The sequence below is a fragment of the Penaeus chinensis genome, chromosome 6, assembly GCF_019202785.1.
Source record: "Penaeus chinensis breed Huanghai No. 1 chromosome 6, ASM1920278v2, whole genome shotgun sequence".
NCBI classification, from domain to species: domain Eukaryota; kingdom Metazoa; phylum Arthropoda; class Malacostraca; order Decapoda; family Penaeidae; genus Penaeus; species Penaeus chinensis.
Genome location: NC_061824.1, coordinates 16,534,019 through 16,546,518, shown reverse-complemented (window position 1 = coordinate 16,546,518; position 12,500 = coordinate 16,534,019). Strand labels below are relative to the sequence as shown.

Genomic DNA, 12,500 nt, shown 5'->3' with positions numbered 1-12,500 from the left:
ACTAGGACATTTGAAGCACTTTTCGACTGATGTAAATGTCGCCGGCGGGGCGAAATAAACACAACCTGAAGTACTATAAACACAAAGCCACAGAGTTATAGTAGGCTTACCGCTTATCACTATATTCCCAACATTTACTTGTCATTTTGAATGCCAGACCAGGGTCCAAAGATTTTACCACATGGGGCATCTCTCAGCTGATTATTGAAAACTAACAAACTGTACTTATCTTGCACCATGGAGAATGTTAACCCCTTCCTGACGGGTCACTCTCTGAGGCATCAAAACAAACCACTCGATCTGTGGAGTGCGGCTGTACACCGCAGCGATGCGCCAAAGTGCTACGAGCTGATGATCTGGCTTGATGTACTGAACTCACGCGCTCAAAGTCGACGCGTTGCCGTTGATCTCCAGAGCTTAGTTTTTTAAACATTTTCTTGACCTGTCATTAAGGGGTTAAGTGAGAGAAGGTTTAATTATATAATTGAGAATGAGGTAAGGGTTTGAAATTGTTGGGGACAATTTCTATATTGCATGTGGCTACATTTACGGTATTGTAATGCAATATATTTTGGCTATTCTTCCAGGAGTTCTGGTTGTGTGTGCAAATTGTGGAATTTTTTAACTCTGCTGTAATCACAGTACTTAATCAGTCACTTTATTGTCTAAAGCAGGGGCTGTGCCCCATGTGACCCCCCTCCTGAGGGGGCTGAAACTTGGGAAAATTGTGAATCCTCCACGTATTCATGGCAGGTGAGAGAGTTGGACAGATTCAGCATCAGGCATTCCCACAAGTTCTACCCTGCCATGGGTAGAGGGAGACTTCCACACTGCACACATGACTGCAACTCCTGTAAAACTAGTCAATAGACGTTGCCTTACGTTACCATTAATTTAGTCACTTCATTTTATTATACTCATTGACGGATGGCAGATACAAAGGTAGAATGAAATAGGTTTTGCAGTTTGGATGGAGATACTTTTGAGGCATCATGTTGGTAGATATCTTTTGAAGAGCCTGATGGCTATGCAGAAAAAATAGACGTAATAACCTCCACAGTTGGATATTTGAGTCCATCAGGTATCTCATATGTTGAAAAAAGTGATTAGTAACCATGCATTTTAGACAGTAGAGAGCAGTAAAGAAAAGTTCTGTTTAGCTCAACGAATGTATGTGGTTTCCAGAGAGCAAATTATATGTAGATGCAAAGATATTAATGTCTAACTTATACCAAGAAAATATTGATACTCTATTTGCTGCATCAAATTTGTTTGCCCTGGGGGTCCAGGGTGGTGAAGCTCCATGATGAGGCATTTAGGTTGGGTGTATGGTTTTGACATATTGTGTAATGACCATGGGGGTCCAAGGACTATATACCTGGAGCGTATGGTTAAAATACCTACAGAGTCCAGGGGACTTAGCCCCCTTGGTATGGGGATAGGTGGGGTATATACTGTAGTTAGGACATAAAGTAATTCTTTACAATACAGATGCACTCAGTAGAGGCTAAGTCCCCAACTCCATGTCACAATTTTTTCAACATTTCAAGTTGCCATGACTGGGTGTAATACTGCCTGAGGGGAATGCTGATGGGGGTCTCCCCCTCTTCTCTGGCAAACATTGTCTTCACTTCGGTATACACAACAAAATGGAACTAAAACTCAGGAGCACTTTATTTGTGGCATTGCTGTTCGTGTCTGCAGATTATTTCTTATACAGATGACCACAATTTTGGTTCTCTATAAGAATATCATCTTCAGTTTGCCTTAGATTAATGTGTCCATACTGTAAAAATTCCATGCGGGTCTAGGGGGTAGTGTCCCTGGCTGGGTGTTTTGGATGGTGGAAATACCCATATATTTTACTGGAAGATTGTTGGATGCCCATAGAGCCTTTTTGATAGCTGACATCCCTCCCTCCTTCCTTCCCTCCTTCCTTCCCTCCTTCCTTCCCTCCTTCCTTCCCTCCTTCCTTCCCTCCTTCCTTCCCTCCTTCCTTCCCTCCTTCCTTCCCTCCTTCCTTCCCTCCTTCCTTCCCTCCTTCCTTCCCTCCTTCCTTCCCTCCTTCCTTCCCTCCTTCCTTCCCTCCTTCCTTCCCTCTTTCCTTTCCTCCTTCCTTCCCTCCTTCCTTCCCTCCTTCCTTCCCTCCTTCCTTTCCTCCTTCCTTTCCTCCTTCCTTCCCTCCTTCCTTCCTTCCAGTAAAGATAATGATAGTCTCCCCAAACTGCACAACATCGGTAGAAAGATGACCACAAGCAGTGGCGTGGTGGCCGGGGGGGCCAGCGACCAGGAGTCAAGGGGCGCCGAAGGCGCCCCAACACTTTTAACCAAGGGGCGCCAAAAGCCTTCCAAAACAAATTGTAAATAAGATGACATCTGGGCATAGCTGCGTCCCCAGAGATTAACCTAAGGCATAGTTCTCTTGGAGGGGGAGGGGGGGGGCGCCAAAAACGATCAGTGTCCCCCCCAGCCAATTTGGAGCCACCACGCCACTGACCACAAGGCTCATTTTTTACCATAATACATGTCTCTGGAGCAATTTGACCAAATATCAATGTGCTTACACTCTGTTGATAATGCTGCCAGGATAATAACAACAGGCTTTAGAAGCTTGGGCACATAGTTGGATTCTTACAGCATCAGTGGTTGGTTATTTACTCAATTCCAGATTTATAACAATCCTCCCTGATTGGGCCTTGAACCTAGGTCACTCCAGGTATGAAACCGAAGGGCCAGTACGAAGCCAACCATACCACATGACCCACTAAAAGAAGTGTGCAACTAGGATCTAACTGGCTTAATAGACATTACCTACCTACTCATACATGAGTAATAGTGAAGTTTTACATGCACACTCCCCGTGAGGCACTCGGTGGAAATTGATTTAGAAATTCAAAACTGAAGTCAGATGTACTGAGGTATATATATGAAAGCTGGAATAATGCAATGCCGCATTGTTATACAGATATAACAACCTTCCCTGACCAGGCATCTAACCTAGGTCACCCCAGTTTCATACCTAATGACCTAGGTTTGAGGCCATTGCATTATTCCATCTTTCATATATATACACCTCCAGATTGTAAAACTAATGAAGAAAGCCTTTGGAAGTTTAGGGACCACCTCAAGTTTGTTACATATAACTCAACAAAGAGGGTTAGGGCCAGACTCATGGTATATAAAATGAGTGTGTCCAATGGCCCAATGTGTAGCTAGCACATGTGCACCTTCTGAATTTACACAACATTGTGGGATGAGGTGTGGCAGATTACACAGGGTCTAGATATTTATAACTAGCAAACCACCTCTACTCTGCTTCACTGGCTCCAAAGAAAGATAAATGCTTACAGAATAGTGTGGCCTAACTGCAAGTGGATGCTGCAAGATTCCCCCTGTAGATGGCCTGAAATGTAATGGAGAGGAGGAATGCTTGCACAGGCATACTGTACTTGAAATAGGAGGTTAAGAAGGCCATCCAACTGCTTGTAACAGTGGAGACAGAATGAATAAGAATGGGGATAAGATGGTGAGTGTGACAGAGATGAAATGTATTAAGATCAGTAACCAGCTGGTATCTTCATACCCTGCAGTAAAGTGCAGTCTAAAGTGTTATAAGAAGGTTTTCTTGTACCTCAGACATGATTATGAGCAACTCCTTTCTTCTATACAAGCTCGTCATTGACCCCACTGAAGCAGCTGGTGTTTCAGCAGGAGGTAGCAAGAAGTCTCCTCACCGAATATCTACCTCAGCCTCTAAAGTATTCTGGCCATGGATGTCAAGCCATAACAGGTTCAGCTGTCTGCCTTCAAGGAAGGAATCCTCATATGAGGGAAATTGAAAGCAAAAAATACAAAATGTTCCATATGTGCTGCAGACAATGAAAGTGAAAGATGACAAAGTGCCATGTCTGCAAGATTTGTGTCTACTTCACTGGATGCTTTGAGAGCTATCAGAAGAAAATGTGAACTTGTATAGCATAGTAAATGATTCATTCTCTGTAACTGCATACATGCTATTCCATGTTTATATCCCAAATGAAGCTCTAAGTTCAGTAAGCTTACAAAAAGGTTTGCAGCAAGTAAATATGTTATTACATCAGTAAAATGAAAAAAATAGCTTCATTCCTCACCCTTCTGACAAAATTTTGAAATTTCATACAAGTCATGCTCTTTGTTTACCATGAATTAATGACAAGAATATTCAAGTTTATATGTACACAGGACCAGACCTAATATGAAGAACTGTACAGTGGTCCATTATATTATCACTTTGCTAAATTTGCCAAATGCTTACTACCCATGTCTCAATTTGAGGAAAAATGTATATTTCCAGTTTTCCAAACAAATGGGAAACTGATCTCAAACTGGAGCATGGTCTCCCACTCTACTTGAATGTGAAATTAATGAGCTTGTTACAAGGTCACTTAAGTTTTTGTAAAATACCTTGATTAAGAGGATAAGAAACACTGTTTATTTATTTCAGTTTTAGCATTTTCTTTTTATTATTTGACTGAATAAGCCAGGCATTGTTTGTTAATGGACAAAAAAGTCAGAAGAAAATAAAAAAGATTGGAGATGCATCAGTAGATAAGTCTGAACAGGCTGAAAATTTTGCTGACACAAAAAGTCTGTATCTGAGAGATTGTGTTACAAGGAGATATTGGTGTGATTTTGTATATTTAATCTGTATTTCTAAAAGTCATCATATTTATTTATTGAGTTAAAGCCTTTTCTTGTTATTAATTGATTGAAGAAGCCAGGTATTCTGTATGTTCATTATTCATGTTGGTAAAAATTATTCAGCAAGCAATTTGTAATCAGCTTAAAGCAGATGAGGAATGTCGGTTAACTTGAGTTGGGTATCCTGGTTATTATATTATTATAGCTTTTGCTCTTCCACTGCCCTATTTACATGAGTAAGTGAACACAATTGAGACTAATATATATGTATGTGTAGGCTGGAACACAAAAATATATATTTACTTTAGTACAAAGATATATATCTGTAAGTAGTTTGTTTTTGATTAATGGATATCGTTGTTTGTATTTATAATTTTTATTTTTGTAGAATTTGGCATACTTTGAAAACTTCATTTAAAAATAGCCATACCGTATGACTAACAAGTTAGGTAAATACAGCATATGAACATTAATTTGAGGGTATTGATTGTCTCATTGCAGAGTTTTGGGTGTAGTTGTTTTACATCCAGCCTTTATGTGATCTTATTTTCCACAGATCAGTCAGCTTCAGACAGCTGTTGTTGATGCTCAGAAAGACCAACTGCGAAGGGAAAACCAAAACCTGAAGCAGGAAGTTGACAGCCTAAAGAGACGCCTTGTTGATCTTGAAAAGAGCCAAGGAATCAAGCAAGTAATTATTATTCCACTATTTTACTTTATTGCCAGGTTGCCTTGTTATTAGGGTCCTTTCTTTTAGATGTATTTATTTAGTCACATGTTTTCTGTTTTTGTGAGGAATTGACAGCTAATAGATATTTCAGCTCAAGCATGCAAGTTTAGCTCTTAAAGGTGACAATTAATCAGCTCTTCCTTGTCCTCCAGCTGCAAGTAATGCCAAAGTTTCAGCCTTCATCTGGGGCAAACACAATTTTAATTATGAAAAGAGCTTTAGCTTACATACCAGAAAATGTCTCATGCTGGTATGTCGTAGTTACAGAACAATGTAGTGTCTTAGTTGAAGTTACCTCATGTATGTGAATGAAAATGTCGAAGATTTACAGAAGCTTGTAAATAAAACATGTATGATGCAAGACAATATATATCCATCATCATATTTATTGCAGAAAATAATTTATGTTTATATAAAATCCTAAGGTAAAAATGCCCTCCACATTAGGAGTCACCTTTATGAAAGGAGAGGAGGGGCATATAGAGGAAGAGGCAGGAGGAGTGAGGGTGGGTGGAATAATTGCTGATAGTTTGGAGGGGGAATAGAGGGAGGGCTACCCAGCTACCCAGATGCACAAACTAAGGCACACTTGGGAGGGAGAAAGTATAAGGATAGGTCTCTTTGGTCGAGGAAGAATATACTAGTTTACACTCTTAGCACCCCATTCACACTGTTGATACTCTATTGAGGCATTTCACCTGGCATTGTAGTTTGCTGATGTCCTCAATAGAGGGGGCTAGGATGTTTGGAGTTCAATTTGTGAAAATATTTTAATTAGAATGAAAAGATGCATTTCTTTCAGCTTAATGTATTTCAGAAATGAGAGTGTTACCAACTAAAAGGATTTCTTCAATTTCAGTATTATGACTTCACAAGTAAAACCACTCCCAGTTCTGACGCTATTGTAGAAGTACAACCTGCAGCCAACACATCTGCCAAACCTCCTGCAGCAGCAGATAAACCTCAGCAAGAAAAACCACAGAAGGTAAGTATCTTGGTTTTCTGTGCTATGAATTACTTAATCCTTTGCCTTTAGATAACTGATGTTATGTCATCCCAGGAATGACCATTTGATGAAGACATACATATCTTAGTCAGATCACATTGTGGTGCAGTGGAAGCGGCCTTGTCTAGGAATCTTACTGACCTGTGTTCAATTTCCTGCCAGTGGATTGTAACCCCAGTCATTCCTTGTACACAAGAGGTAAATTAGAAGGAAAATGAAACAGACAACCTGTCACACCAAGAACAACCATTGTAACAAATGGAAAAAAAAACTAAATTATTATAACTAAGATATAATCTATGATGCACTATGCTGGCTGGATCCCTATGGGGGAATTTAGGCTGAAAGATAGCTCTAAGGTCTCATTATTTCATACATGTATCTATCAGAGCCACAAATTAGGAATTTGTTGGCACATATGGCAGGAAAACATGCATTTCATTTACCTGCACAACCATGTTTATGTGCAGCCAGGAGTTTAGGCCTTTCAGTGTATTAGTAAGGAGGCATTTGGTTAATCTTCTGATGACTTTAAGACTCACATGAATGAAGAGATTCTTGTGTTAAATTTAAGTGAGAATCATTCAAGTCAGTTCCTGTAACTTTATTATCAAGATTTTATTTTATGTGAACTGAAATTTTGATCAGGGAACTCACTTTATTGAAAATTATATAGATGAATATGCCCATTTCATGAATAGGATACAGTGGTTTGGAGTTATCCATGAAATGCCCAAGTAATTCCAGTGTGTATAAAGTGAGCCTAAATGATTCAGAATTGACTAAACTTCAAAGTTCATAAAGGAGTAATTATTTATCTAGAGTAGATAGAAAGTAAACATTATTTTTTTCCTCTCATTGGCTATCTCATATATATTCTTTTCTTTGTCTGTCAGTATTACATTTTTCTCTCATAATATTATGAGAAGAATTACATTTGTAAGAAGGAAAATTGAAGATCTTTTTTAGTGACTGTTTTCTTTGTTTATTTAGCTGTGGGGAAAAAGGGAATACTCATTGCACTAAAAAAAAAAAAAAAAAAAAAAAAGTGCTTAGAAATTTGGATGGGATGATATGTCAGAAAAGGTGTTAAATATATATAATAATGCATACACACTGACCAGCTATATGCTGGTATATAATTGTACTAGTAAACTATTATGATTTATTTTTCACATTGCAGTTCTTCATTATCATTTTGTTCAGTAAAGAACCAGCAAAATATATGCCACATTTTAAAATTTCCCATCAGCTTCTTTTAAAGTATGTTTCTTTTAAATAACCATATTAAAATGTTACTTTACCAGATTGTAAACCTATCCTTGACAAATGAAACAAAACTGGTTATGATGAGCCATGTGGTTGGTGCGGCTGTAAGCTTACACTTGAATGATAATGTTGTCATTCTTACAATCATACCTTGTCATTTCCAACAAATACATTTGAATTTTCTCACTTATTTACTAGCCCAGTATGTTTGCTCACTTAACAATACTAATCTAAATTATAAATTGCCTTTTGATTGAAATTTTGGAAGAAGAAAACGTTAGGTAAATATTATAACACAGTTATGACCCTTGTGGCCAAATCTTTGTAGTCAATGAATCTTGACTCATGCAACAACAATGGTGACTGTCAAATTATTACTCAGGTTCTCTTAACTCATGGCCAACAGATGACATGAGGTTCACACCATGGCTGACTTGGTTGTGGCTCCGGCAACTGCTCATTTACATCATGTTATAGAGATGCATGCATTACACTTTATAAGGAACCCTCATGCCCTCCTGAGGAAGAACAGGATGTGTAATGCTATGAGTGCCTAATATGTATAAAGGGCAAATTTTAGCATATAAATCATTTGCTTGCTATGCCTGGAATATGTCACACACCAAGACCTGGTGCTCTCTTGCTGTTGATGTGAACCTGTAAGTAACCTTCATTCTTGTTTACAAGATCAGTCTCCTTGTGTTAACTACTTGCATTGTCTTTTTGGTGCTCTGCGAGTGAGTCTTGAAGTATGACACACAAAAGGGAAGTACTGAAGCATAATCAAGTTATTACAGTTTTGATCTAGCAATAAAAATGCATGTCATGCAACTCTGAATATGTAAAAACTAATAAAATCATGTTTTGGATATGAGTGATATAAAAAACATACCACTTTGTTGGTGTGGCACGGTGAGTGCTACACACCAGTTAATCTTAATGAATTAACCATGAAATGTAAAAGACATACTAAGTAAAATCAAAATCTATTCCTTGCATTGAAAGCATCCCATTGGAACATGTAACTAATTTGGCTGGTTTTCTTTGCCTGAATCACATTCACACATCTGTGCAAACAGCAATGTCTGTTTGTAAATTGTCTCACAAATAGATAGCATTGTTTACCTCAACCTTAGATATTTGAAAATGAGCAACTTGGGCTGATTTACACTATCATGAAAAAAAAAAAATCACAGCCATAAGGTATATATACTTAGTTTATGTGCTTGTCAGCAGAAGAATTAGAATCAAGAATACCTGACCAAGGTAGGGAAAGGGAAAAAATATGTAATTTTATATAAAACATGGCAGATGTGCAGAAGATTTTAAAATATGGTATGTATATATGTAAGAACAATACATAGAAAATAGGTTTTGTGATTTATGATATTAATTTTTTTTTCTTGTGTGCGGTTGAAACCAAACTTCTCTTAACTGTGTTTGATAAATCTTTAGGAAAAGAAGGAGAAGAAAAAGGCAGAAGGTGAAAAGAAAGGAGGTGGAGGAGGAAAGAAGCCAGAGGAAGAGGCAGCCGTTGATGTTTCTCGCCTTGATTTTCGAGTTGGGAGGATTGTCACAGCCAAGAAACATCCTGATGCTGATTCTCTCTATGTGGAAGAGGTATCTGATTTTTCCCCCAACTTAAAGTTATTTGTTTTTTCACTGATTGTAACCTTGTCCATATTTTATTTCACAAAAATGAAATGAGATCTATACAGACATACAGTATTCATGCACACACATCAGCATAATGCACAAACATGCTACACCTAAATACAATTGCGCGCGCGCGCACGCGCACACACACACACACGCGCGCACACACACACACACACACACACACACACACACACACACACACACACACACACACACACACACACACACACACACACACACACACACACACACACACACACACACACACACACACACACACACACACACACACACACACACACACACACACACACACACACACACACACAAAAAAACGATATATGTGAATGTAAAAAAGAAAGACAAAATAAGAAATAAAGAATATTTAGTACCAAGGAAGAAACGAATACTGACATATTAGTAGTATCTAAGCTATATATACCCACTCATTAAAGTTTCTGCTTCCAGGTTGATATTGCAGAAGGGAAGTTCCGTACAGTTGTCTCAGGGCTTGTGCGGTTTATACCAGAAGCAGAAATGCAGAATCGCATGGTAGTATTATTGTGTAATCTAAAACCAGCCAAAATGCGGGGTGTTTTATCTGAGGCAATGGTCATGTGTGCCTCTACCCCTGAGAAGGTAAGGTTCAATTACCGTATTTACTCTTCACTTAGCACATGAAATACTTTATAACTTCAGAATTTGCATTGGTTGTATTCTCAGCCTGAGGAAAGGTGATTTTTTCTCATAAGGATAGCACATTAGATGGAGTTGAAGTAGTTTATTTCACATCAGATATAAGTCAAGCCATAATTCTCAGTCTTATCTTCTCAAGCTGAGATTCTGCTAGCCTTATCTGACTCTGGAGCCAGACTCAACATGGGGATTATTGCGAGTGTGGCCTGATCACTCTGAGGAACTAAGGGAGCAGGATCAATGGTATTCGCTGCCCAGATGCTGTGGATTTTTTGCTTGTAATGATGTTCTAAAGATATAACTAAGCAGTTATGACACCATTAAAGACATTTAAGCCACTTTATACGTGCCAGCCCAAATGGAATCATATTGATAGAGCTCTGGAGTCAGGGCTAGTGGAACCTTAGCTTCAAAATTACTTTTATTTTTATTCATGACTAAAAAATATTAGATATGAATTATGTCTTTTATTGTTTTTCCCTTTTTTTTTTTTGCCTCAGGTTGAGATACTTGCACCACCAGAAGGAAGTCAGCCTGGTGACCTTGTAGAATTTGAGGGTTACACCCGCAATCCTGATGCCGTCCTCAACCCCAAAAAGAAGATATTTGAAACTTGTGCACCCGACCTCAAGACTGATCAAAACAAAGTTGCAGTGTTTAAGGGAATTCCATTTACAGTGCCTGGTAAAGGTGTTGTTGTTGCACAGACTCTAGCTAATGTCCAGGTTAAGTAATGATAACCATATTGCCTATTAAAACTTACAGTGCACATATGTATTTTTTTCTATCCATTGCTGGGGTACAAGCTTTTTTGTAGAGGTAAATTTTCTCTATCTGGTTTTGGGTGCAAATATAGTACAACAAATTCTTTTTACTTGATGCATTTGATACACAAACATATTCTGGACAGGCAGGTGAGCATTGGGTCAGTTGCTCTGAGATTTTTTTGCGGATGTTCTTGTTGACAGTAAAATTATCACTTCATTATGTTTATTATTTACCTCAATTTACTTATGATTGTTCATGTAATTAGTAAATACTTATTACAAGGAAGTGATAAGTTGAGAAGGTTAAGAAAAAAGAAAAAAAAGAATGAAAAGAAATTCATGTGTGCAAGATATGTCCACCATTTATTTTAGTAGTCTTGATTCTTCACACAGATAGTAACATATACATTTAGTCTTATAGTCACACTCATAGATATGCAATATCTTCGTTGATATACATAACATTGATGTAAATGATATAAGATATTTAAAAAATATATATAACAAAAATCTTGCATTGTGTATAATAATATACAGAAATAGATAGATGTTAAACAAATTTTAAAAAATTGAGCACATTTTGAAGATTACAGAATTTTTTTTATTTTTTACTTAGGAGTGATACAGGAGTTTTATATATGAAAATCAATACTGGAAAGAATCATTATGCACAGTTACCAACATGAGCATGATACTTTTTTCTGAAATACTTATTGATGTATTAGTAAGACACAGTACATACAAATACTCAGTACAAACATTTCACATTCACAAATCTTTGTTCTAATGCAATAACAGACCCTAATACATCTATTCCATTCTAATTCACAGAAAAAAATCAACATCATCAGTTGTTGATTGCACTGAACCATTCTTTATTTATAGTTTAATATGAGTCTACTGACAAGACCAGAAATGAAAAACAAAGGTGCTTTTTGAAAGGTTAATCACATCTAATTTACACATATATTTAATTTCCAGTATTTTTTTGTTTATTAGGTAAGATGAATGGATTTTGTTAGCAGGCAGTGTTGTATAGTCTGTTTAGAGAAGTACTGCAAGATGTGGGGACCATTCATTCATCAAATAGACTTAATTACTATGGAACTTTCATTGTACACGTCAGAAGTTTGCTTTTAGTTAATGTCTAGTGTCCTAATTTTAAGTATGGGCATTGGGATAAGGTTATTTGAGAGGCCTGTGCTTGGCTTTGTCTCAAACTGAGAAGGCCTTTCTTTTTATTTATGCATTTCCAGGGGTTCAAAGCAGTATTTTCCTTAGAAATGTTAAAGAAGGTCATATCAGTTATGAAAGTAAAATTGTCTAGAGTTGAATGAAAATAAATGGCCTTTTACTAAATAAGGTAAGAAAATTGAGATACCTAAATAGGCTAGCTTATCTGTGAGACAATTTAAAATCTTTAAGCAAAAAAAGTCTCGCACAAATTAATCAGAATTTACAACAGTAGAGTTTGAAAAGGGTATGTAGCCTATTCTTTTTGCAGAATTTTTACTCTTTACTGCTATATTTTATATCAAGAACATTTGTGTGATGTGAAAGCTCAAAACTTATAATCTTTTCAGTATTCAAACAAATATCAGTGAAAAAATCATAAATTACATGATACATTAATGCAGTTCGTGGAGATTCTTACACATGATTTAGCCAATTGCAAAACTAATTGGTATGATAC

The 12,500-nt window shown here is 37.3% G+C and overlaps 2 protein-coding genes across 2 annotated transcripts in view; one reads left to right on the top strand and one right to left on the bottom strand.

The window, feature by feature from the left end:
• Window positions 1-11,024, top strand: part of LOC125026330 (aminoacyl tRNA synthase complex-interacting multifunctional protein 1-like) — an 11,338-nt gene extending 314 nt beyond the window's left edge. The window contains exons 2-6 of the mRNA XM_047614693.1: window positions 5,237-5,371; window positions 6,270-6,395; window positions 9,141-9,305; window positions 9,813-9,983; window positions 10,541-11,024. Coding sequence (XP_047470649.1) covers window positions 5,237-5,371; window positions 6,270-6,395; window positions 9,141-9,305; window positions 9,813-9,983; window positions 10,541-10,774 — 831 coding nt within the window. The 3' untranslated portion in view covers window positions 10,775-11,024. The remainder of the gene's footprint in view (window positions 1-5,236; window positions 5,372-6,269; window positions 6,396-9,140; window positions 9,306-9,812; window positions 9,984-10,540) is intronic.
• A 115-nt stretch (window positions 11,025-11,139) lies between these two features.
• Window positions 11,140-12,500, bottom strand: part of LOC125026214 (G-protein coupled receptor GRL101-like) — a 104,654-nt gene continuing 103,293 nt past the window's right edge. The window contains exon 25 of the mRNA XM_047614517.1: window positions 11,140-12,500. This exon is cut by the window's right edge and continues 1,174 nt beyond it. The gene's annotated coding sequence lies outside the window, so the exon portion shown is untranslated.